Below are 21,596 nucleotides of genomic sequence, written 5' to 3'. Positions count from 1 at the left end.
CTTTCTTCTGAGCGTTTTCCAAGCTAACATAAAGTAACCTTCCTACCTTGAGCAATGTTATTCATCAGCATTGAGATAATGAAGATAGCAATTCTTAATAGTTATATGGCATAAATGACTGACAGTCTATTAATATACCTCTGCTTAGCCATGATAGCATTTGCAAAGTGTCGCTCTTGTACTTTCTGAACAGTTGATTAATAATTGATTACTGTGTTTCATGAGGCACTATTCCATTTGGCTCCATTGAACCGTGACTTAGGCGTGAAGCTGCATTATTCTAGACTAATTTTAGCAGGGTTAACTATAAAGCATTGCAAATTTTGGTTTATATTATATGCAAATCTCATCGTACGAAACATGCAATGAATCTGAAATGAATCTGTTTATTAATGCAGTGCATGTTGTTTTTGTGGCATGCAGCTCAGCTATTTGGGGGGGAAAATCCATTGGAGGATGACAGCAAACCTCTTTCCGGAGTTATGGTAACACCCTATGCTCTAACAGTTCCGAGAGACAGACCAAACCAGTGAAAGGCCTGCCCCTTTCTTATGATTGGCTATCTCAACAATTTGCAGCCCACTACTTGTAGATGGGATAGGTGCAGTTCTCAGTGAGGGAAGAGAAAAGGGTGGTAAGTTTTGATCTTCCTGCTGTTTTTTCAGTAGGCTAGAAGGAAAGAGTTAGTGTCAGAAACTCACAGAGATTCAGGGGGCGAGTGACTTTGCTTAAAGTTCAGACCGCTGCAGTGGATCAACTTGGTAGAGCCTAACTATCTGCTTGTTTATTGCTGTAATCATGTGGCAGGTAAGTCAGAGGGTCATTCTTAGCTCTGTTCACTGTGTTTCTGTGCCTCTGTATTTTTCTACCAAAACAATGAGTCATATGTTTCTAAGCCTGTAGGCAAGGATCTGTGCAAGAGCTGAGGTGGTTTGGCCTTGTGGTGCTCACAGATTCCTTCATGTTATGAAGTGTGGGTAGAACTTGTGGAATAAGATGACTAACTTGGAGGGCCAACAGGGATTTTGTAATTAAAAAGCGTCAAAGAGAGTGGGAGCAGACAAAGTCGATTTCCAGTGTTAAAGCAGCAATTCAGTGTAGCATTTCCTAAAACACACACTTTCACATGGCCTCTGCCTGAAAGAATATATCTTTTAGCCTTATTTTCTTTTCTCCCTCCCTCTCTCTCTCTCTCTCCTCCCACTTCCCTTTTTTTTCCAACCCTTGCTCAGACTTAGAGATCCACTGCAGCACTGAGGAAGATAAAGCCACTCTTCCAACCACAATCTTGTGGCCTCATGACCTACAAAATACCATTTACGGAGCTGATAAGATAAAGGATACAGACATTTTCCCTCTGCAAAATCTATCTCTATATATATTTATATAGTGTGTGTGCGTGTTTGTGCGTGCATGCGTGAGCCCATTTGCATCAGCCCTGCATACATAAAAACAGAGCAGAGCTAATGAAGAGTGAAGCTGAGTTATCGCATTTGAGTCTGTGGTTGCCCCTGTTAATAAGTAACTTATCTCATTCACTTGAGGAGGAATGTTAGACATCTTCCCACCAGAGCACTGCTTCTGATCACTAGTGTGACAAATAGATATCAAGCTGTCACCATGGTAACTCACGAGGTCTTTTTATAATGTATAATAATTAGAGTTTAGGAGAAGGAGCTGCAAGTGGTGGACGCTTTGGGAACAGAAGTATTAACTGACTATTAAATTTTTACACGTTTCTTAAGATTGCAGTTATTTTTTATTTTGGTGGGAATTTATAGGTCACCATTTAATTTCAACGTCAGACCGGACACTGTGCTTGCTGTAGTTCACAAATCAGCCACACGATGTCGCTCTTTGAATGTTTTCCACAACAGTTAGACTCATTCTTGTTGAATGACGTCTGCAAACTGGTTGTCCTTGCACAGGGGACAGACGGTAAACAAGAGCAGGTCTAAACATTATTTATGATTTCAGCAAAAACGTGCAGATTGAGATAGATCCGAAGTGAATGAGACATTTATTCTGTGTGGACGTTTGAGTCACAAAACCACAGCTGCATACTTGGAAAGTCACATTTTCTAAAGTTCCTGTGGTGGTGGAAAGGATACAGTGTTTCCCCGCTGATGCCACCTGCCAAGCCGCCGAGAGGAAATGAGAGTTTGGTGCAACTTCTGATGTTGACCGGGATGACCTGTGTCAGTAAACATGCAGAGAAGTGACAGGCAGGAAGAATGAACATATTTCAGCTGACCTCTACACCTCCGTTTCCATTTCTTACGCTGTGAGAATGCCATTGCTAACATTAATTGGACCTGGTTTCCAGCTAAAGCTTTGTTTGCACAGCCACAACACCAAAACTTATAACGCTGTTATTCTTCTCCGTGCAGTTGTGCTTGACAGATGCGTTTTGAATTCAGTTGCCGAAATATTTAGATTTGTAATTAACTTGTCCTCCGTAATCATTTAAATAACAGCATTTGTAGCCCTTGGTCAGGGCCAGTTCCCATTAAGCTAATCTCAGTAATGTGTGCAGCTGCACATCAGGTAGATTTGTCAGTCTAATCAGCTGATTTGTGCTGCTGCAGCTGTAAATCATATTAGGCCAGAGTGGGCCGCTGCTGAGCTGGCTGCTTCAGGGAGCAGCAACAGGCCACACATTGGTCACAGCTACGCTGTGAAGACAGGATTATAGATAAATATGTTAGGTGTGTGCCCCAGGAAGGAAGACAAAGAGCAATCACACTCTTTCAGACTCCGAATACAGGGTTCAGAGCTATCATTAAGGGCGATAAAAGACCATAACCAAAGGGATTAGGCAGTACTTGAACAGGAAATTGTCTTCATATCTGAGACTTTGTAATTGTTTCATCTCTTAGTGACCCATTAGACGACTTCCTAATCAAATAAAATTACACATGTTCAGTTAATACTTCAGTTTAAAGACAATCACACATTTAATTTCTTATTTCCCATACCTGTGATTCTTTGGATACCATACCCTAAGCATCTTCCTCAGTATAGAGTATGAAGAGAAACTGTCAGCTGAAAATGCTGCACTTATCCAAAAGCAATCAGTTTGCCAAACGTAGCTGTTAAAGTGATGTATAGAGTCAGATGTTTTTGTACAAGGTTTTATGTAGTATTCTGGTTGTATGGTCGTATTACTCTCCAAATTTAAGGTCTCATCTTATTTAACCATTATTGTTGAGAGAACTGAACTTTGGATCTCATTTGTTTTCATATTTAATGCTTTATGGTCTCAAAGTATGTAACTTCATAACACCAGAATACTCCCATAGCAATATTATATCAATACAATGTCTGTCATTATTAATGCATGTTCCAATTGGTGTGGATATGTGATATAACCTAATACAAAAATCCCAAAAGGTAATGAAATTTTATGTAGGCAATGTTACAATGCCCCATAGACAGACAGTAAGTACCAGAATTTGACTGTTCCCCTTTTTCTCATTAAATGGGAACAGAAGTCAGAATTTTGCCTTACACTTGTGAATACTTTGGTAAAGAGCAAAAAAAAAAGAGGTTATTTTTAAACTTAACTTTGAATCTTTTCAGTCATCAATGTGCATTTTTCTCCTGGTTTCCCTAAGCGCTGTTTATTCAAACTGATCAATTCTCTGTGCGATCTTATGATAGACACCAAATTCCCTGGCAATACCAGTGACATTCCAATATGTATCTCGCAAGCAATGTACCTTCTACCCAGTCCTTTGTACAAACTGTAGCATGCCTTTAATAGTTATAGTGTACCTCTCTCTCAGAGAGAAAAGTCACCCTGGGGACTCTTTTGATTGACAGAAGAATTCAAATGGAGCGCAGCAGGGGTGTGTCTGGAAATAGAGGCACATGGTAAGCAGATGGTACCTCAGTGATTCCCACATGAGGGCCAGCTGGTACAGACTGGAATGTAGCACATAATGTTAGAAAGTGCCAGTCTTTATTTGCAATTGTATGGCAGATTCTTCGTGCCTCAGCATTTTTTTTGCTGAGCAACTTTACAGTTATTTTGCAGCCTGTAAAAATCCATTGCATCAGATTTGTTGCATATTAAATAACAATGGCCTCAGAGAGGAGGGATAACAGACTCCGATAGATGGTGAACCAGCGATTCCACATAATTTTCTTGACTGGATGCTGCGGGAATCCCAAACCTCTGTCCCACATCACAGATGAGTCCCGCTGCCTCCCGGGCTCCTTCTCATCTGTGTTTGTGTCTTCAGCCTTTCTTTTTGAGTCTCCGGTGGAATTGCCAAGTACCTCAGCATTGTGCTGCTTGAAGCAGAGGTACAGTCACACAAGGGAACCTGAAACTGATCCGAACGCTTTGAATTTCTGAATGGGCAGGGCTGAGGGGACACTGACCTGCCTGTGAGGATGTGAGCTAGGGCTCTACATGATACTGTGCCTCTGCTTATTTGCTGATTTTGACTCTCGCTCTCTTACACGCGCACTCTCTCTTTCTCCCTCTCTCTCTCTCGCTGTTGCCTGCTCTCTCTCTCTCTCTCTCTCTCTTCTTCCAGTACTGGCCTGAGCTCCAGCTGTAGGTGGAGCTGGCTTTCCTGGAATTGTCGGGCAACTTTTCCTGTTGTGCTTGCTACCTCTTGCTCAATCACTTGCTTAATGACAGCTCTGCTGCAGGACTTATGGGGCTCTGAAAACTTGTGCCATCTGGATGCATATCTCTACAAGCATGCTGGAGTTAATGACTGGTGCATTTTGTGGTATAAAGATATTTTCATGATTCGAGTCAGAAGTTCTCCTTCAGCAAAAATGTCTCGGCAGTACAAAGTGGGGCGAAATCCATCGGTGGGTAAAGTAAACTGTGTATGAATGGGAGCACTTTCAGGAGTGCGTAATGTACTTGGGGCTGTAACGCACTTTGCAAGGGCTCTTTGCCACAGTGTTGTTTTACAAGCTTTTTATAATGTGTGGATATTTTATACCATAAGCGATGACATCAGAGGATAAGTGTCTTTTTGCTTTGTGTTTGTCACACAAAGCCCTTTATTTAGTTTGTATTTAGGGCATCCTATTGAAAATAACAACTCGCAAAAGCATTATGTTTATCCAGTTGCTTTGCTAAAAAAAATATAATGTGTGATTTTGTCTTTTCTCTTGCTGCAGAAAATCTAACAAGTGGATGAAATTTTGAACAAGAAGTTGTTGTTTTTTTACCATGTTTTACTATCATGTTGTTACCCTGTAGAGGTTTATTTGCTTTAGTACAATGCAAAAATGACTTCATATCATCTGTAAAGTTAACATAATATAGTATTGTTATTAAATAACATTTGTTCCTGAAAGCATATTTTGTTCACACCAGAGGGGTTTGGACAATGGAGCGGTATCCCTTGATTCTCAATTTCTAGGCACCTACATTTGCTGCTTTGCCTTTAAAGAACAAAATAGCACTGAAACAAAGGCCCGCAGATGCATCAGAGTCACAAGAGACACGTGCAACAATTGCTTCTTTTCTTGTGCAGTACAGTGGGATCGCTGAATGTCTGCGAGGATTTGAATAGAATAGAAAGAACAAACCCAGGTTTGTAGCTCATAGGTAATTGCTGTATCCTCATAACTTCAAAAGGCTACTTGTGCCCGACTGTCCTGATAATGAGCTTTTGCCTTCTTCACACATAATGAGTGGAGGTAGAGAGTTCACATAGAAAGACGCTGTGAGCACAGTGTGTCCACTCGCAGCTGGGGTGTCTGACTGGCCGGGAACAAAGGCTTAGTGTCTGTGATGGTGTGTAGCCCCAGCCATCAGCAAGCAGGCCAATACACTTCTGCTTGGCTGAGTTGTCAGTCCTCACTGGCCTGCTGGCCTACGGGCTACAGTATAGACAGGCTAGACTATTCCTGTGCCAAATTAAAAGGAGCTGCTGCTGCATTCTTTAAGTTCTCAGTTGAGCCACACAGACCAAACTGAAAGCTGATACATGTTTATGTATTATGTGCAAACACGTGTTTTTGCCCGAGAATTCTCCTGCTTGCTTGTTTTATTTTTCCAGTATTCTTCATTTCCATAATCAGATATCTCTTACAAATATTTATGTAATAAAATATTAATGTTTTTTACGTTCAGTCGATTTCTGGTGCATGCTGAAACTCAAGTAGAGATGAATAACTTTGTTTTTATTATCATAAATACTGGTAATTAGATCGGGTATGCGTAATGTGTTTTTTATTGTTCCTTCCAAAGAATATGTTGGATTTGATTGTGGACATTAGGACTCCAGCTAACTATTGTTTCTCCATCAGTTAATCTCAGAAAAATAACTTGATAGAAACTAATAAGCAACAGTCTATCATTTTTTTAACCTTTGTCGCTGCTGCTAGCATTTCCTTTATTATTTTTGTGTCATCTTTACAGATAGCTGATCAGCTTCCCTGGATTTCGCTGAACATCCCGCTTTGTTTTGCTTGAAAATGGAAACGCTGGAGTCTGAGTTGACCTGCCCAATCTGTCTGGAGCTTTTCGAGGACCCACTGCTGTTACCCTGCGCTCACAGTCTTTGTTTCAATTGCGCCCACCGAATCCTGGTCTCCCACTGCACCCCCAGCGAGCCAATTCAGTCCATCAGCGCCTTTCAGTGCCCCACCTGTCGCTATGTCATCACCCTCAATCAGAGGGGCTTAGAGGGACTCAAACGCAACGTCACTCTGCAGAATATCATCGACCGCTACCAGAAAGCTTCTTTAAGTGGACCCAACTCTCCTAACGAGACTCGGCGTGAGCGAGCCGTCCCTGACAGCACAGCCATGACGTCCCCCTGCAACCGGGTCCAGTGTCAGTTCTGCGAACAGGACCCTCCACAGGATGCCGTGAAGACTTGCGTCACCTGCGAGGTGTCATACTGCGAGGAGTGTCTCAAGGCCACCCATCCAAATAAAAAGCCTTTCACGGGACACCGTCTAATCGAGCCCTTGCTTGACTCACATCTACGAGGGCTTATGTGTCTGGAGCACGAGGACGAGAAGGTCAACATGTACTGTGTGACGGACGAGCAGCTGATCTGCGCATTGTGTAAGCTAGTTGGCCGACACCGAGACCACCAAGTCGCAGCCCTCAGTGACCGATATGACAAACTCAAGGTAAGAAATAATTTTAGAGAAGCTCAGGGATTTAGGACACAGTGAGAACAGATTTTTCACTAATGTTACCAGCACATAATTGAGAGACGGTTTCTGAATTTTTCAAAAACCTCTTTCAGCTTCTCAGCATGACAGGTTGGCAAGCTGATAATGAAAATATTGAATTTCCACATTATGATAAACTTAAGTGGGCTTTTTGCACAGCTCGATTTTGGCAACGCACAAACACACAGAGATAAATTAAGAGTATTGATTACAGGAATGTGAAACTAAATCTCATCGATTTATTTTTTAAGTCGTTTATCTGAAACAGACAGTCAACAAGAAAGTACTCCATGACGGATTTGCTACTCGAAAAATACAGATGATTTACAAGAATAAGTGCAATAATACTTCGCAGTTCTAGTAAGAGAGATAGAAGGGTGTTTTTGTGAAGCAAGTTTAGAGTTGAGTTTTTCTGTAGCGAATTAGCAAACACTACAAAAGTTCCTTTATTCGGCATTGTGAAATAAATAATTGTACGAAATGACTTCCTCTCTAAATTACGCTTAGCGATAATGTGTTTACTTTGAAGCTGTTTCCCACTTGGCCAGTCAGAGACTGCTTTCACACTTTTAGGTAGTACTGCTCATTGTCAGTAGATGGGCCGACATGAATAAGACATAAGAAGATGCTGTTTGCTGGAGTATAAAAGGGCGGTTTGGCTTTTCTTCACAAATAAGCTTCTATCATAAAAAAACTAGCTTAGGTAGGTGTATAAAGTAACTCGCAAACTCAACAGGATGATTTTATCGTCCACTATAAGCCAGTTGTTCCATGGAACTTTAACACAAAAAAGAAAGTTACCATACACAAGGGAACATCAAACATTTACTGTTTTAATTTGGGAAAGTCTTAAACTCGGCTGCAAAAAGCTTTTCAGTTCAGTTAAAGTTCACCTTAAAGTTTGTCTGCATGGCATAGGCTGCATAACAAAAAAAGAGCACCCTTATTCTTTTCACAAAACACTCCCTTAATGCATGACTCACAAAAGGATAGTTTTATGTATCACACGCAGCACTGAAAGCCTTTTTTGTCCCCATTCCTTTCTTTCACAATGCTTGGTCACAGTGGAAGTGGGATATAAACAATCTTTTTGCAACATATTGGGAAGATAGGACCAGCCTTAACCTCTCTCCTTTGTTTGATCGTGCTGTCATTGTGCAGAAATCTCCCGGCCGCTTTCTCTGTGTGGGGCGTGATCATTCGTTCCAGGAGGCAGAGCAGGTGATCAGCATCATTTCTTTAATTACACATTCGGGGCAGATTTACTGCGTAGATCTGCCTGGACCTGAATGTAACTTTTGAAGGGATCGATTACCAAATCAAGACCAGTGAAATGAAAGTGAAACGCTAGTTGCAGCTGGTCTGCATAACATGAAGTAATGAGGCATGGCAATATGGCCTGGATGGTTATTAATGCTAGAGTTAAAGCACTCAGCATTGTGAGCCTGGTGTGTTTTAATTATTTCACGAAGTAGTTAATGTGTGCTGTGACATTGTTACTTCCCTTTTAATGAGAATAAAATCCTGCAGATGTTTGCAGACATTAGGATTGTGGGTGAATTAAGGCGAACCGAATCATTTTCATCCTCTTGCAGACTGTTATAAGCAAAGGTCTATTTTCTCTCTTGAAAAACATTAACCAATTACCTTTTTCGGTATCCTATCGCCGTATCTCATATTTTACTATTTCATGTGTTTACTCTTTTTTTCCCCCTTGATGCACATGCACTGTTAGTTGCATTGTTAGCCCAAGTGAAAGAGGAAATGACAATTTTCAACAAAGAGAGAAATAGTTTTTTTCTCATGGCATAGGACAGGACCCAGGTGGCATGCAGCTTTGCTTGTTGATAGTTGTTGGCTTTTTTCAAGCACATGTTTATAGCCACAGTGCCTCACATTTCTCGCAAATTCCTAGACAAAGGGATACTGTGACTTGTAAAGGCACACATGTGCGTCTTTGTGTGCGTGTCTGTGTTTCAGCCTTAATTATGTGACATGATCCCAGTTAAATAATTATAAATCTTATATATCCATGTTATATTTTCTTATATCGCTGCATTCCTATTAAAGTCATAGGAAAGGCAGAAGCATTAAGGAAAACCCCCTTTTTTGCCAGATAATCACAGAGCTTATATGTAAGCATACGAAACAGTCATGCAGACGTTGTAAAGCTTGAGCTGATCAAACCAGCTAGATTAAAACCGTGGGAAGAAACCCATGTAAACACGTGGAAAACAAGAGGAGGAAATGAAATTAAGACCCAGGACTACTCTATAACGAGGTGACGGTGGGATACTCAACCACAGCGCTGAAATGTTTATTTTCAGTGATAGTAGGAAATGGATAAGTTACATTTTCTTCATTTCACTGTTATGACCTTGTGCGCGCCTAATTAAAAAGAGATTGCACTCATGTATTCCGCAGGTATTAGTTTCACCTCTTGACTTTGACGTACGCCTCGCATGTTCTCGTGATATAAATTTCCAAACATTGTCATCAGAGAACTTATACTAGAACAGCTCGGTCGCACACAGTATGTGGGTACTTTTAAAGTTCTATAAAAATCAAACCAACTGATATTTAATGTGGTATTTTTTGTGAGGAAAAAAAATCTGCATCATTACAATCAGTGTTGGAAAAGTTCTTTTTGAAAGGTTATAGAATAAAGACTACTAGTTAACCTGTTCAAACATAAATATGATTGTATTAATTACTAACTTACTACATTTGATGTCTTCAGTAAAACTAGTTCAAGTCCATTGCATTTTGATTTAGAAAGCACTTTCACAGCTGGTGAAGAAGCTTTATTCTGTTTAGTGTCAAAGCCTGTTTCTCATTTTAGAAGGAAACCATTGTTGAATTTTTAGCAATATCCAGCCCTGAGAGGCATTCTTGTTCGCCAGCGTGGTCACTCACTTTGGTGTGGTTGGCTGGTCGCAGGCATAGCAGGCTCGGTTGCTTGGAGCAGTACGCATTGATTTGACATTTGGCAGAGAAGAGGTGGTTTAAAACTAAAACAAGAACAATCAAAAACAGCATTCAAGATTTCATATTGCCACATGAATGGAGCCTGTTAAGATGTAGAGGCAGCTGACCTGCTTTTTCTGGAAATCTTCCAAGGCAGGACTAAAGTGAACAATGAAAAGCAAAAAATGGATTCTACTTACAAGCTCATCAAAAAGTAATTAATAAATGTATAAGTTGATAACTTATTACAATTGCATCTATTTTTGATTCATTTACTTAAATACAGCACAGATTATACACATGTATGTATACACCAGAGTTACCACACACACTATGGTACAAATACAGTTACGGTGTTCTCCAGCAAAGTAATGCAAAACACGGCCTGTGTTGCTCACAGGATGAGGAGTCGCACAGTGAATAAAATTTCTAATGTTGACACAGGATAAAAGTCTGAGTCCTGACGTTGACCTTTCAGGACTCTAAGAGGAAGGAAGAGAGGCCAGCCAATGAAAAGGTGTGGAACCAGAAGCTTTCCCATACAAAAGGAAGCCACTATTCTTTCCTCTCATCAGATTTAAATGATTTTAGGAAAGAGACCTCCATTAGACAGAGCTGTCTAAACATGTGAAGAATATTCACGCTGCAAGAGAAGTTATTTTAGCTTAATTGAAAATGCCTGTACAGCAAAAAGTTTCGCTGAGGTGATTTTACTTTGTTGTTTTTAACGGTCATACTGTATTTTGCTGTATTCACCATCAGCTGAATATCTTATGTTTCGTACACCACTTAGGAGGTTTCAAAGCCGCCATAACCTGGACCTGCAACGGATCATCTGAAATGGCTTTCATCACATTTTCTTTTCCATATAAATAAATTATCTTTGTAAGAGCAGTAAAACAGAGGCTCTGCTATTTTAGTACAGTGACTCACACACCTTATGAAATCACAATGTGAGACTGAACTAACATGACAGAGCCTCTCCCACCATCTATTTGCTTTAAATCTTTGCAGGCTTCTTGTGCTTGTTTGGTCTCATCTCAAAGTATTTGTGGGTTCTTTTTTTTCCTTTTGAATAAAGGGATGTTAGTCAGAGTTATATTTTTGTGATTAGTGTTTATGGTTCTCTACAATAATTTCTTTTAAATCAATGTTTTAGGAACCAGGTGCTATAGTTACAAACAGTGAAATTCAAAGGCAGTTTGTAACTGTTTGACTGTAAAATTTCAGATCCATTCACATGTATTGCTGAAGACTTAATAATAGATTGAAATACGTTGTTCTGCTTGTATTTGTCATGATTCGGCCGTGTGGCAGGCAGGATGAGGACCCAAATTGCAAACTCACAGACACTGGGGATAAACTCAAAATGCAGCTTTATTGCTGACAGGTGATAAACAATAACGATGATACAAAAGCAATGCAAAACTACACTAAACTGGGAAAAGCTAAAGTAACATATACCGGAAGACACGGGGAGAACCACACACAGCATGAGGGAGAACGCGACGCCGAACAGAGGGAGACTCAGACAGAAATACACAGAGGGTAAACGAGGAAAGTGGGCACACACGGGGAACACAGGTGACACTGATAATCATAACGAGACAGGGCGGGGTGAACTGAACATGACATGTACAGGCACAGAGGTTCAGACAGGAGGAGAGAGAGCACGGGGAAAACACAGACATAACGGGCTGGGGAAACATGAAACAACCACAAAGGGAGACGAGGGCTCATAGATACACAGAGGGGCACACAGGGGGTAAAAGCCATGAAGGGAAAACACTTAGGGAACAACACAACAGGGCAACTCAGAAAACATGGCCTAAATAAGGAACGAAATATAAAAATACAAGGAACTAAGAATACTGGGCCCACATGGCCCAGGACCATGACAGTATTTGATTTTGCTGGAAATGCAGGTTTATTTTATTTTAATGTCTGGTGTCAGTTTTTTAAATGATGCTAGTATAGAAGTACTTTTAACTGCTTTTTTTCCCTAATGGGAAATTTGTAAATCATGGTCCAATTTGGAATAAAATAGAGATCATGAACACACTATAATTGACAAGTGGCTACAGCATGGGTGTGCAGTATCCTTAGTTTGCAGTCTAAATCTGTCATCCATATTTGAAGTTACAACCTTCTCCACCCATCTGCTTTTGGTTTTGCAAGACCACAGTTTTGTTTGAATTGAAATCATTTTAATATAATCATGCATTAATCTTTTACTTCCTCTGAATAATGCTTATAATATTAGACATTCTGTAATGTCACAGGACACCATCATCATGCTGCCCGATTATAGTAAGAGCTTAAGTTCAAAACATCACCCTTTGATCTGACTCGGTGATTAGCACACCCTGGGTTCAGTTGTCCAAATTACTGGCAGATGCTCTGCTTAGCTTCATGGCCTCAGTGGGCAGTATGATGGGATCTTTGGCACAAAGCTAGGACTTGGGGGGGGGGGCTCACACTGATCAGAGCCCAAATCTGGCCACTCATATCCAGGGGCAACCTTGTGTGTCCTCTCACGTGCTCATTACACTTGATATGGTCCTTATGTTCCTATTCACCTAACTCTCTTCCAGGATTTATTCAGCTGTTTACAGTTTGATTGGGGAGGCAGTGTATAATGAAATGTTCCCTTTCAATTTTGTTTTGCAGCAAGCCTTGGATTCCAACCTCAGCAATCTAATCAAGAGGACCAGTGAGTTGGAAAGTCTGATGGGCAAACTTATCCAAACCTGCCAACATGTGGAGGTGAGGTTATTTGTCTGTTCCTTTCAGGTTGGGGGTTTTAGCTTTCCCGGCAATCCGTGGGCAACAACTCATTAAATTATTAACACCGTGATGAATTACTGTATCCGAATGTGGAATTGTATCATGTCAACAAGACTGAGTGCTCATTACTCACAAGCTCAACAATTATTGTTAAATGACTGCAAATTTGGTATTTTAACAGCATGTGTAAGCTAAATATGAATTTATTTATGTCTAGATATAAATAAATAAATATGTATAAAGTAAATAGCATGTGATTCATTGAAAAGCCTTTCAAATAAAGGAGATACTGCATTATGTCAGTTATCTCAAAATGACTGTGCTTTAAATGAATATATGTGTATGTGTGTGTGTGTAAACAAGGACAGCTGATTGCAACTCTGCTCTAATGTATGTTACCTGTACCCCTGTTTTGTCTAGGTAAATGCATCGCGACAAGAAAACAAGCTGCAGGAAGAGTGTGACCTGCTGATTAATATCATACAGCAGCGAAGACAAATCATAGCTACCAAGATAAAGGAGGGCAAGGTACCGTTTATCACACTTTGTATCTCGATAGCTTTTGTTTGTTTGTTTATCACCTCGTCCATGTTGATAACCTTGCTTCTTCACCCTAGGCTGCTGTTCTTATTAGAATACAGCAATAACAAATCACAGATGATGGGTAAAAAAAAGACTCTTCACACGTCTACTGCTCAAAGGGAGAGTATGTAACGCACGAAGGACGCATAAGTGATGTAATGCAACGTCTACAAAGGAAGATAAAAAAAATATGAAGAGTTAAACATATATGTATTGTCTAATACAAATCAGCAGTAGGAAAAGCATTGTAATTGAAAAAGCACTGTACAGTAGTTTAGTATTAAAAACACTATGATTTACTGTATTAATGATGTCCCAGGGATCTTCCAGGAATGGTGATACTATCTTCCAGAGAACTGATTGGTCAGTGGAACTGATTGGTCAGTAGGCAATGATTTCATGCCTGCTGATCTCTAATCTTTAATATAACCTGCTCTAGAGGCAAAAAGTGAACTGCCTTTATCATAAAGCAAACCCATGGTAACCCTGAAGTTACCTGGATAAGCCAAAATCAGGCTTTCACAGTGTAGGCCTCTGATTTGACTGGTGGCCAGTGTTAGCTAATGTGGGCAGACACATACTGCTTTGTAATCTGTACTGATGTTAGTTCTCTAAATGTGACATTTGGCTCCATCTGGACACATGTTACACTACATAAAAGCAGGTCTTGATACATAGTTTGATTTCCAGGCAGCATAAACTTTTGTATAGTTCTAATAATTCATGGAGGAAGGATGACATTTTTTCCGGTTTCTGGTGACCATAATGGTTCTCAGAAGTGTTTTCTTTGTTAGTAGCAGGGACTTTTCCTGCCAAGAGGAACCGTGGACATCAATAAAACAAAACAAACAAAAAAAAGTGAACATTAGCTAAACATCAGCTATGCAAGCAACAATTTTTTACAGTCTAACAAATTTGCAATGCATGGAGAAATGAGCAGTCTGTGAAGTGTTTGGCTTATTGAAACTCACACTGTGTTGCAAAGTAGAGAAAAAATAAAGAAAACTGAAACAGGATTATGGGAAAGTGAAAGTAAAGGAACACAGAAAGCGTGGATGGTGCTGTAGCCACCACTGGTCAGCTATTAAGTCCCTTCAGAGTTCCTATTAGCCATGTAAATGCAAACAGAAGGCAGGCCCTGAAAATGTGTTGTTCTCAGCGGGTAGCTTCTCTCCCCTGCCCCCCAGCAATCACCACTGGCTTTTCAAAAGCAGCTTTTATCAAAAATATACAAATAGTAAAACGTAGCACACATTACCGTGATGTTTACTGTTTCCTGCTTCACATCTTATTGAGTATTCAGTCAAGCTGCCTAACAGTGGGGCTGTTTTAGCAACTGACTGAGAAGAATCTTCAGGGAAAGAACAAAAAACATATGTGGCAAAGAGACATGCTTCAAGAACTAAAATGTAATTGCTTGCTATCCTGTTAATGTGAACAATTATAGGGCAACAAGCAAATATATTTTTGCCACTGTTTAGGAAGATTTAGGCACAAAAACAATTTACTTGGCTATGTTAAGGTTAAAGAATACAATATAGAATAGTTAAAAGAAAAGCTGACTTTGGATTCTAAAGAGAAAACAAATTGCAGTTCTCTTCTGCAGTGTGGACCTGTGTTTCAACATATTGATGGCCACTTATACTGACGAGAGTTTATTGCTTTGTTTTGTCCTCAGTATCAGGAGCGGGTGTCCATAATTTTAATATGGAGGTGTTATGCCTCTTGAATGGTTTCCCTTCCTTTTCCCCTGTCCGCCTTAGAGAAGCGGGAGCATGCTGTGCCATGTTCAGTGTCAGACTAAGATGAGTCTTGCTTCCTGTGATGGTCCACTCTGGAGGGGGCCTCTTTCCTTCCACACCTCATGGCTCATGACACAGGTTGTGAGGTTGCTTTCAGCCACTAAGCCATTGAGCCACAGAGGGGGGGTTAGAAGGGTCTGGTTTCTATGACAATACTGTGTAGGATGTCTCATGAATACCCCTCTTATGCAAGTATTGCTTATAAAACAGGTTGTAGGACAGACTCTTGTGACTATGACACTACTGAAAAATCAGAGTTTTTTTCTCCCCAGCAGGATTTCCTTATTGGCAAAGTGAAACCCAATTTTACATTGGATAAGTTGCCGTCTCATAGGTCATGCATCGGTTGGTAGTTTACTAAGCTATTCATCTGTCTGCATATCCTATTTTCTGCCCAGTCTGTGAGGCTGAGGAAGCTAGCCCAGCAGATAGCCGGCTGCAAGCAGTGCATTGAGAGGTCCTCCTCGCTCATCACCCAGGCTGACCAAACCCTCAAGGAGACAGACCACGCTCGCTTTCTTCAGACAGCTAAAAGTATCTGCGAGAGGTGAGACACCAGCGAAAGGCAGACACGGGAACAAACAATAGAAACTGTGTGTAAAACTGTCGCCACATATTAATGTTAATATTTTCTTTGTACCAGAGTGTCTATGGCAACAGCATCCTCCCAAATCCTGTTACCAGAAATTAACCTGAATGACACATTTGATACTTTTGCTTTGGACTTCACAAGGGAGAAGAAAATGCTAGAAAGCTTAGATTACCTCACAGGTGAGTCGGGCCACGCATGTTAAGCACAGAGCATTTAATTGTTTGAAATGAATCCTCCATGTAAATTACTATAATCTGTTTGCTTGTTTAGTACCGCCTGATCAGTTTCCCCAAAACTTTCTTTTTCATACGATTTGCCGGCTTCCTTTATTGAAAGATGCACTTAAAATGAACCACAGCTTATCCGTGAATTATGGATTTATAAAATTACAGGCTTCGGCAAGCATAACAGCGGTGAGTTCATATTTAAACTATGTGATTGTGAAGGAGTGGCAGAAAACTAAAAAGCTCATATAATTTACAGCAATAGTTTTTTTGCTGCTGAATGAAACAGGTTTGATTGTTTATGCACGGCTCCTGTTGTGCACTGTGAATTTAACTCAGCGTGGGGGATGTAGCTGTAATAGCTGGAGGAACTCCAATATAGATTAATTACACTTGTCAGAATAAAGGACACATGCAGACACTCACACAAACACACACGTGCATACACACAAAGGGCTGGTGCTGTTTATCCATCACTGGTCTCTGTTTGTTATTTTGATGTTGTGTGCAGAATGAAATCAACACTGCTTTCATTATTTTCTCTGGGCAACATTTACCTTTTGTTTTGTGTTTGAAGCGCCAAATCCACCAGTAATCCGCGAGGAACTCTGTACAGCTTCATATGACACGATCACGGTTCACTGGACATCAGATGATGAATTCTCTGTTGTATCATACGAGCTACAGTATGCCATCTTCACCAGCCAATCTAATGTTGTCAGTAAGTCCATATGTTGTTTTCTAAAGGAACCACAGTCAAATGTTTGGGGTGGAAAACACGATAGTGGTGGGATTTGAAAAGGATTTCTGAGAAAGATTTTCAAATAGTTCGAGGGGGTATGCTACAATATCCAAACATAATATTGTGTTTTAGCTGCTGGAGTGGAGAGCATTGTCCTGGCTCTCGTGGGTAATGAGATGTTTCCAAAATGCACTGTAATTTTTGCTGCATCTCAGAAGGGAAAGGAAAATAACAGTCAGACTGGATTTACATCCAGATGCACATCGTAAGCTGGATATTATCTCGAGGTTGAAATAAAGAGCAGACTGCTCGAATTGATCGCCCTAATTAGCCACAACATGCTCGATCAAGCATTTATTCTTATCTGCCTCAGCGCTCGAGCACACTTGAGTAGCAGTGCAACTATACTTGATGAATTAAAAATAGCAGCCTTAGATTGAAAGAGTTCATGTTGTTATACTGTGTTGTCTCACTCCTTAGTTTAAACTTAGTAATAATTCTCATGGTGAATTTGTGCTTTGTCTATAGGTTTGTGTAAATCTGCTGATAGCTGGATGATAGTACCAAACATCAAGCAAAATCACTACACGGTGCACGGACTCCAGTGTGGCACCAAGTACATTTTCATAGTGAAAGCAATAAACCAGGCTGGAACCCGCAGCAGTGAACCAGGGAAACTCAAGACAAACAGTACGTCAGCAGCTGTTCAGAAATGCTTGTGTTACTAAATAATTATTAATACTTGACAATTGTAATTAATACTTTTTTTAAAATTGTAAGGTCAGCCATTCAAACTGGAACCAAAGTCTGCTCACCGGAAGCTGAGGGTGTCCCATGACAACCTGACAGTAGAGAGGGATGAGACATCGTCCAAGAAGAGCCATAGTCAGGACCGCTTCTCCAGCCACAGCAGCTACGGTGTCACGGGAAATGTCTACATCGACAGTGGGCGCCATTACTGGGAGGCTCTGATTGGGGGAAGCACATGGTAAAACATTTAAGTTCGTAGCATGGCTCACAGGTAGTTCAGTGTCAGACTCCTGGTTGGCTGGACTCAAGACTAAACAAAGATAGGCTCGCTAGTCATTGGATAGATTTCCATGAAATTTGCTACATTGCTACAGTTAGAATGTCTGCTCTTATTTCTGCTTAAGTCTGTAGATGTATTGTTTTTATGTAAGCGTGAATGATGTTTCAGATTTAGAATGTTACTACTAAACCTGTATTTATGAAATGTAATTATTTCCTCTCATTGGTTACGCAGGTTTGCAGTAGGAATTGCGTACAAGTCAGCGCCGAAACACGAGTGGGTCGGCAAAAACTCAGCCTCCTGGGTAATGTCTCGCTGCAACAACTCATGGGTGGTGCGTCACAACAGTAAAGAGATTCCCATCGAGCCCTCGCCCCACTTGCGGCGTCTCGGGGTGTTGTTGGACTATGATTCTGGATCTCTGTCTTTTTATGACGCTGTTGGTTCTCAGCACTTGTATACGTTTGACATTGACTTTGCTCAGCCAGTCTGCCCTGTGTTCAATGTTTGGAACAGATGCCTAACAATCCTGAGTGGACTGCCTATCCCCGATCACTTAGAGGGAACAGACTACAATAACTGATAAACCTGCCCCGTCTTTCCTGAATTTTCTTTTTTGTATCCAGAAAGGGACTTGATAGTGTGCACCTTTGAAAAAAAGAAAAAAGGATACAGTGACATTGGTGTAGATTTCCAAAACTAATCTGAGCTATTTAATAAATGTTTTCTTTGCTTTGCACATTTATGTACATTACTCTTTTGGTTGGTGACAATTCCAAATTCACTAGCTGGCTCCACATTTTTTTACATTCATATTGCACACTTTTTTATTAATATACTTTTAAGGAAAATGGCGAATTTTTAATGACATCTATTAAGGGGGCTCATATGTTTGTGGAAGGTTGATTTAGAGGCCATTGGAAATTTTGTGTTTTTGAACTTTTTTAAGTCGTAGCACTTTGATAAAGTTGTCATTATAATATAAATGATTACTTGTCAATGTTTCTAAGAAAAAAAAAACATGTAAATGCAGGATCTAAGAATAATAGTTAAGAACGGTTTCACTTTTTTTTTAATTCTAATAAGAAATCAGTCAATTCAGGGGTTTTTATGTATTTATTTCTGAAAATGTTCTAGTAAAGTTTAGCATCTCGGGAATATTCATCTCCTCATTATAGCCGTTTTAAAATGGATCTTCATCATAATTATGCCATTTTAAGTTTCTCTGACAAGATCTAATAAAAGTGACTTCGCATGATTATTTGCGTGACTATCCTCCTTGTGTCATGAATAATGCAATCCACAAATGTGTTTCAGTAGGGCTGTCACCAAAGCAGATTTGGACAGGATAATAGCATACTGAAAAACAACTGACAACAAAGGATTCACTGCAAGTTCTATAGAAATTTTGAAGAAAAGAACAATTAATTTTTTAAAAATCTGTGCATTGACTTTTCTCTCTCTTTCTGACTGACTGATAACCCCCCCCCCCCCCCCCCCACACACACACACACACACACACACATATATGTATATATGTATATAAACGCACCATTCTTTACAATTTTGTAAAATGTGTGCCTCCTATAATATATCTGCTTTTCTACCTCATTTAATCATCAGTAACAGTACATTGTAACTTAACACAATGCACCATCATTTATTTTTGAGTTTTATTTTAACATTGGAATGCTTTTTTTTTATGAAAAGATAACACAGCCATCATAAAGAAAAGTGTCAACGTTGCTTTGCAGGACTGACTTTAACCTGCATTGAGCCACAACACAATTTTTGACAAGATTTGCTCTGACATTTCGTTTTGTATTGGAGTAGCGTGGCTTGAATTCTGCAGCGTTTCCTTTCAACAAAGTACAAGAGCAAAAAAAGAAAAAAAAAAAAAAGAAGATCTGAACTCTCTGTGACCTCCCCATGAGACACCCTGCAGACAAAGCCATAATAAGTGAGCACTACCTCCTCCATGTAATGTCACCAGAGCTTGATTTTGTGATGTGTTCATTTTTTGCGTGGGAAGAAATACTTGAAGCTATTTGTGAAGAGGATCTAGTCAACCAGAAGTATACTAAATGCTACACATTGCCAGTTGTCACTTCACCTCCTCAATTAAAAAATAAATCGTTAAATTAAAATTAATTATTGAAATTTGTCAGTAGATTTGTTAGCTGTAAAATAAACAGTGGTATTAAAGTTCCTTCCTGTTAAATAGTAACATTTAACTTAAGGACAGTTTTTTTCTACTGATTAAAAAAAAATAGTAAAACCTGCTAAGCTTATATACATCAACTTTAGTAAAGAAACGCTGTAGCATGAAAAACACAAGTAGACACATTATTGTTTTTACTTTTACTTCTGCATGAATAAATGGACGCAGACATAGAAGAGTTAACGGAGTGAAAATATCCCGGAGCCTGAATTTTTGTCTATTAAAAATGTTTCCCAGGGCTCCACCTGCTGGATTTATTTATTTTTTTCTGTGATAGATTAACGTGTTGCTGGGTGCCATTTTTTGTCCCGCCCACAAATTCCATCTGCCACGTTGATCTGTTTGTTTTGTGGTGTTTGTTTAGTAAAACCTACAATGGGCCTTCACCATAACCTGGATGATAGCTGAAATTTCTGGTTAGGCATCTAACATTTATTTATTTATTTATTTAACGATCAAAACCAGCTATGCACGAACAGTTACTTTCAAGTGGTTCTGTTATGACCAGTACATGCATACACACACTTTTCCCAGAGAAACAAAATGCAATAAAACACACAAACAGGAGTGTTCCCAAGATTTTTTGAAATGAGGTGGCACTGGGGGACCAACAATCAGCTGGCAGGGGGCATGAGAAAACAGAAAATTCTATGAGAAATAAATATCAAACCACATCACTAAAAGACAAACTGAAAATTCAGCACATTAGAAAAACTTTAGTTGTTGCCTTAATAAATGTGCATTGGATGTGGGTGACCCTTGACCATGGAACTGAAACAAAACATTAAACACTGAGTCCCAAGGTAATGGAGCTCACAAATTGCAGTCTGGTTGCAACCATTAATGTCTATTGTTCTGCTGAGTGGTAGAATTAAAGACAGATCTCCCATTATTCCTTTGTTTTATGTTAACCTGTGCAAGGTAAAAAAGTAATGTTAGGCAGTGGACCAAGTCACTGTGAAGTACATATATGAGTCAGTTTTTTATTAGCACACCCTTATTATTCAGTTGCATATCGTTATATAGCTGTATTACGATAACTCACTGAGGAGCACAATACTGTTTTTCCTCAAAAACAGATGATGGTGTTGCAATGTTATGACAACACAGCTTTGGAGAGGTGACACAGGAGGCCCAAAACTGTAGCCACGTCCTTGAACATGAGTAGTTATAACTTCTATCCCTCCCTCCATCCATCCCTCCATCCATCCATCCATTTACTTTCCCTTATACAATTCAAGGATGTGGAGCTGGATGTCTGGAGCAGCTAATCCCCACCTGGCAGCAGGGGTGCATCCTGGCTGGGTAGGTTATCAGAATCCATTACGGACAGAAAACCTCAAATTCACTGTCAAATCCACATCTAAACCAGTTCAGGAGAATGTCTTTGGACTGTGGGCGGAAACTCATATGATAATATCTTCCATTGTACCATTTTGCTTAATAACTCGTTTTTTTAATACTGAAAAAATGTCATTTTGT

The 21,596-nt window shown here is 39.9% G+C and overlaps 1 protein-coding gene across 6 annotated transcripts in view; it reads left to right on the top strand.

Annotated features, from left to right (window-relative positions):
- Nucleotides 1-19,154, top strand: part of mid1 (midline 1) — a 34,043-nt gene extending 14,889 nt beyond the window's left edge. For 3 of the 6 annotated variants that reach the window (XM_082509470.1, XM_082509468.1, XM_082509471.1), the window contains exons 2-11: nt 6,401-7,122; nt 8,329-8,388; nt 12,805-12,900; nt 13,342-13,449; nt 15,704-15,852; nt 15,949-16,076; nt 16,699-16,842; nt 17,392-17,553; nt 17,644-17,851; nt 18,128-19,154. In XM_082509470.1, the coding sequence (XP_082365596.1) occupies nt 6,457-7,122; nt 8,329-8,388; nt 12,805-12,900; nt 13,342-13,449; nt 15,704-15,852; nt 15,949-16,076; nt 16,699-16,842; nt 17,392-17,553; nt 17,644-17,851; nt 18,128-18,476 (2,070 nt within the window). In that variant the 5' untranslated portion in view covers nt 6,401-6,456 and the 3' untranslated portion in view covers nt 18,477-19,154. Of the gene's footprint in view, nt 1-612; nt 808-4,508; nt 4,834-6,400; nt 7,123-8,328; nt 8,389-12,804; nt 12,901-13,341; nt 13,450-15,703; nt 15,853-15,948; nt 16,077-16,698; nt 16,843-17,391; nt 17,554-17,643; nt 17,852-18,127 lie in introns of those variants that run through there. The other 3 variants (XM_082509467.1, XM_082509469.1, XM_082509472.1) reach the window with 3 other exon arrangements.
- The last annotated feature ends 2,442 nt before the right edge of the window (nt 19,155-21,596 follow it).

This window comes from Aulonocara stuartgranti, assembly GCF_965226115.1.
Source record: "Aulonocara stuartgranti genome assembly, chromosome: 16".
In the NCBI taxonomy this organism is placed as follows: Eukaryota; Metazoa; Chordata; class Actinopteri; order Cichliformes; family Cichlidae; genus Aulonocara; species Aulonocara stuartgranti.
This window is presented reverse-complemented; position numbering and strand designations above follow the sequence as displayed.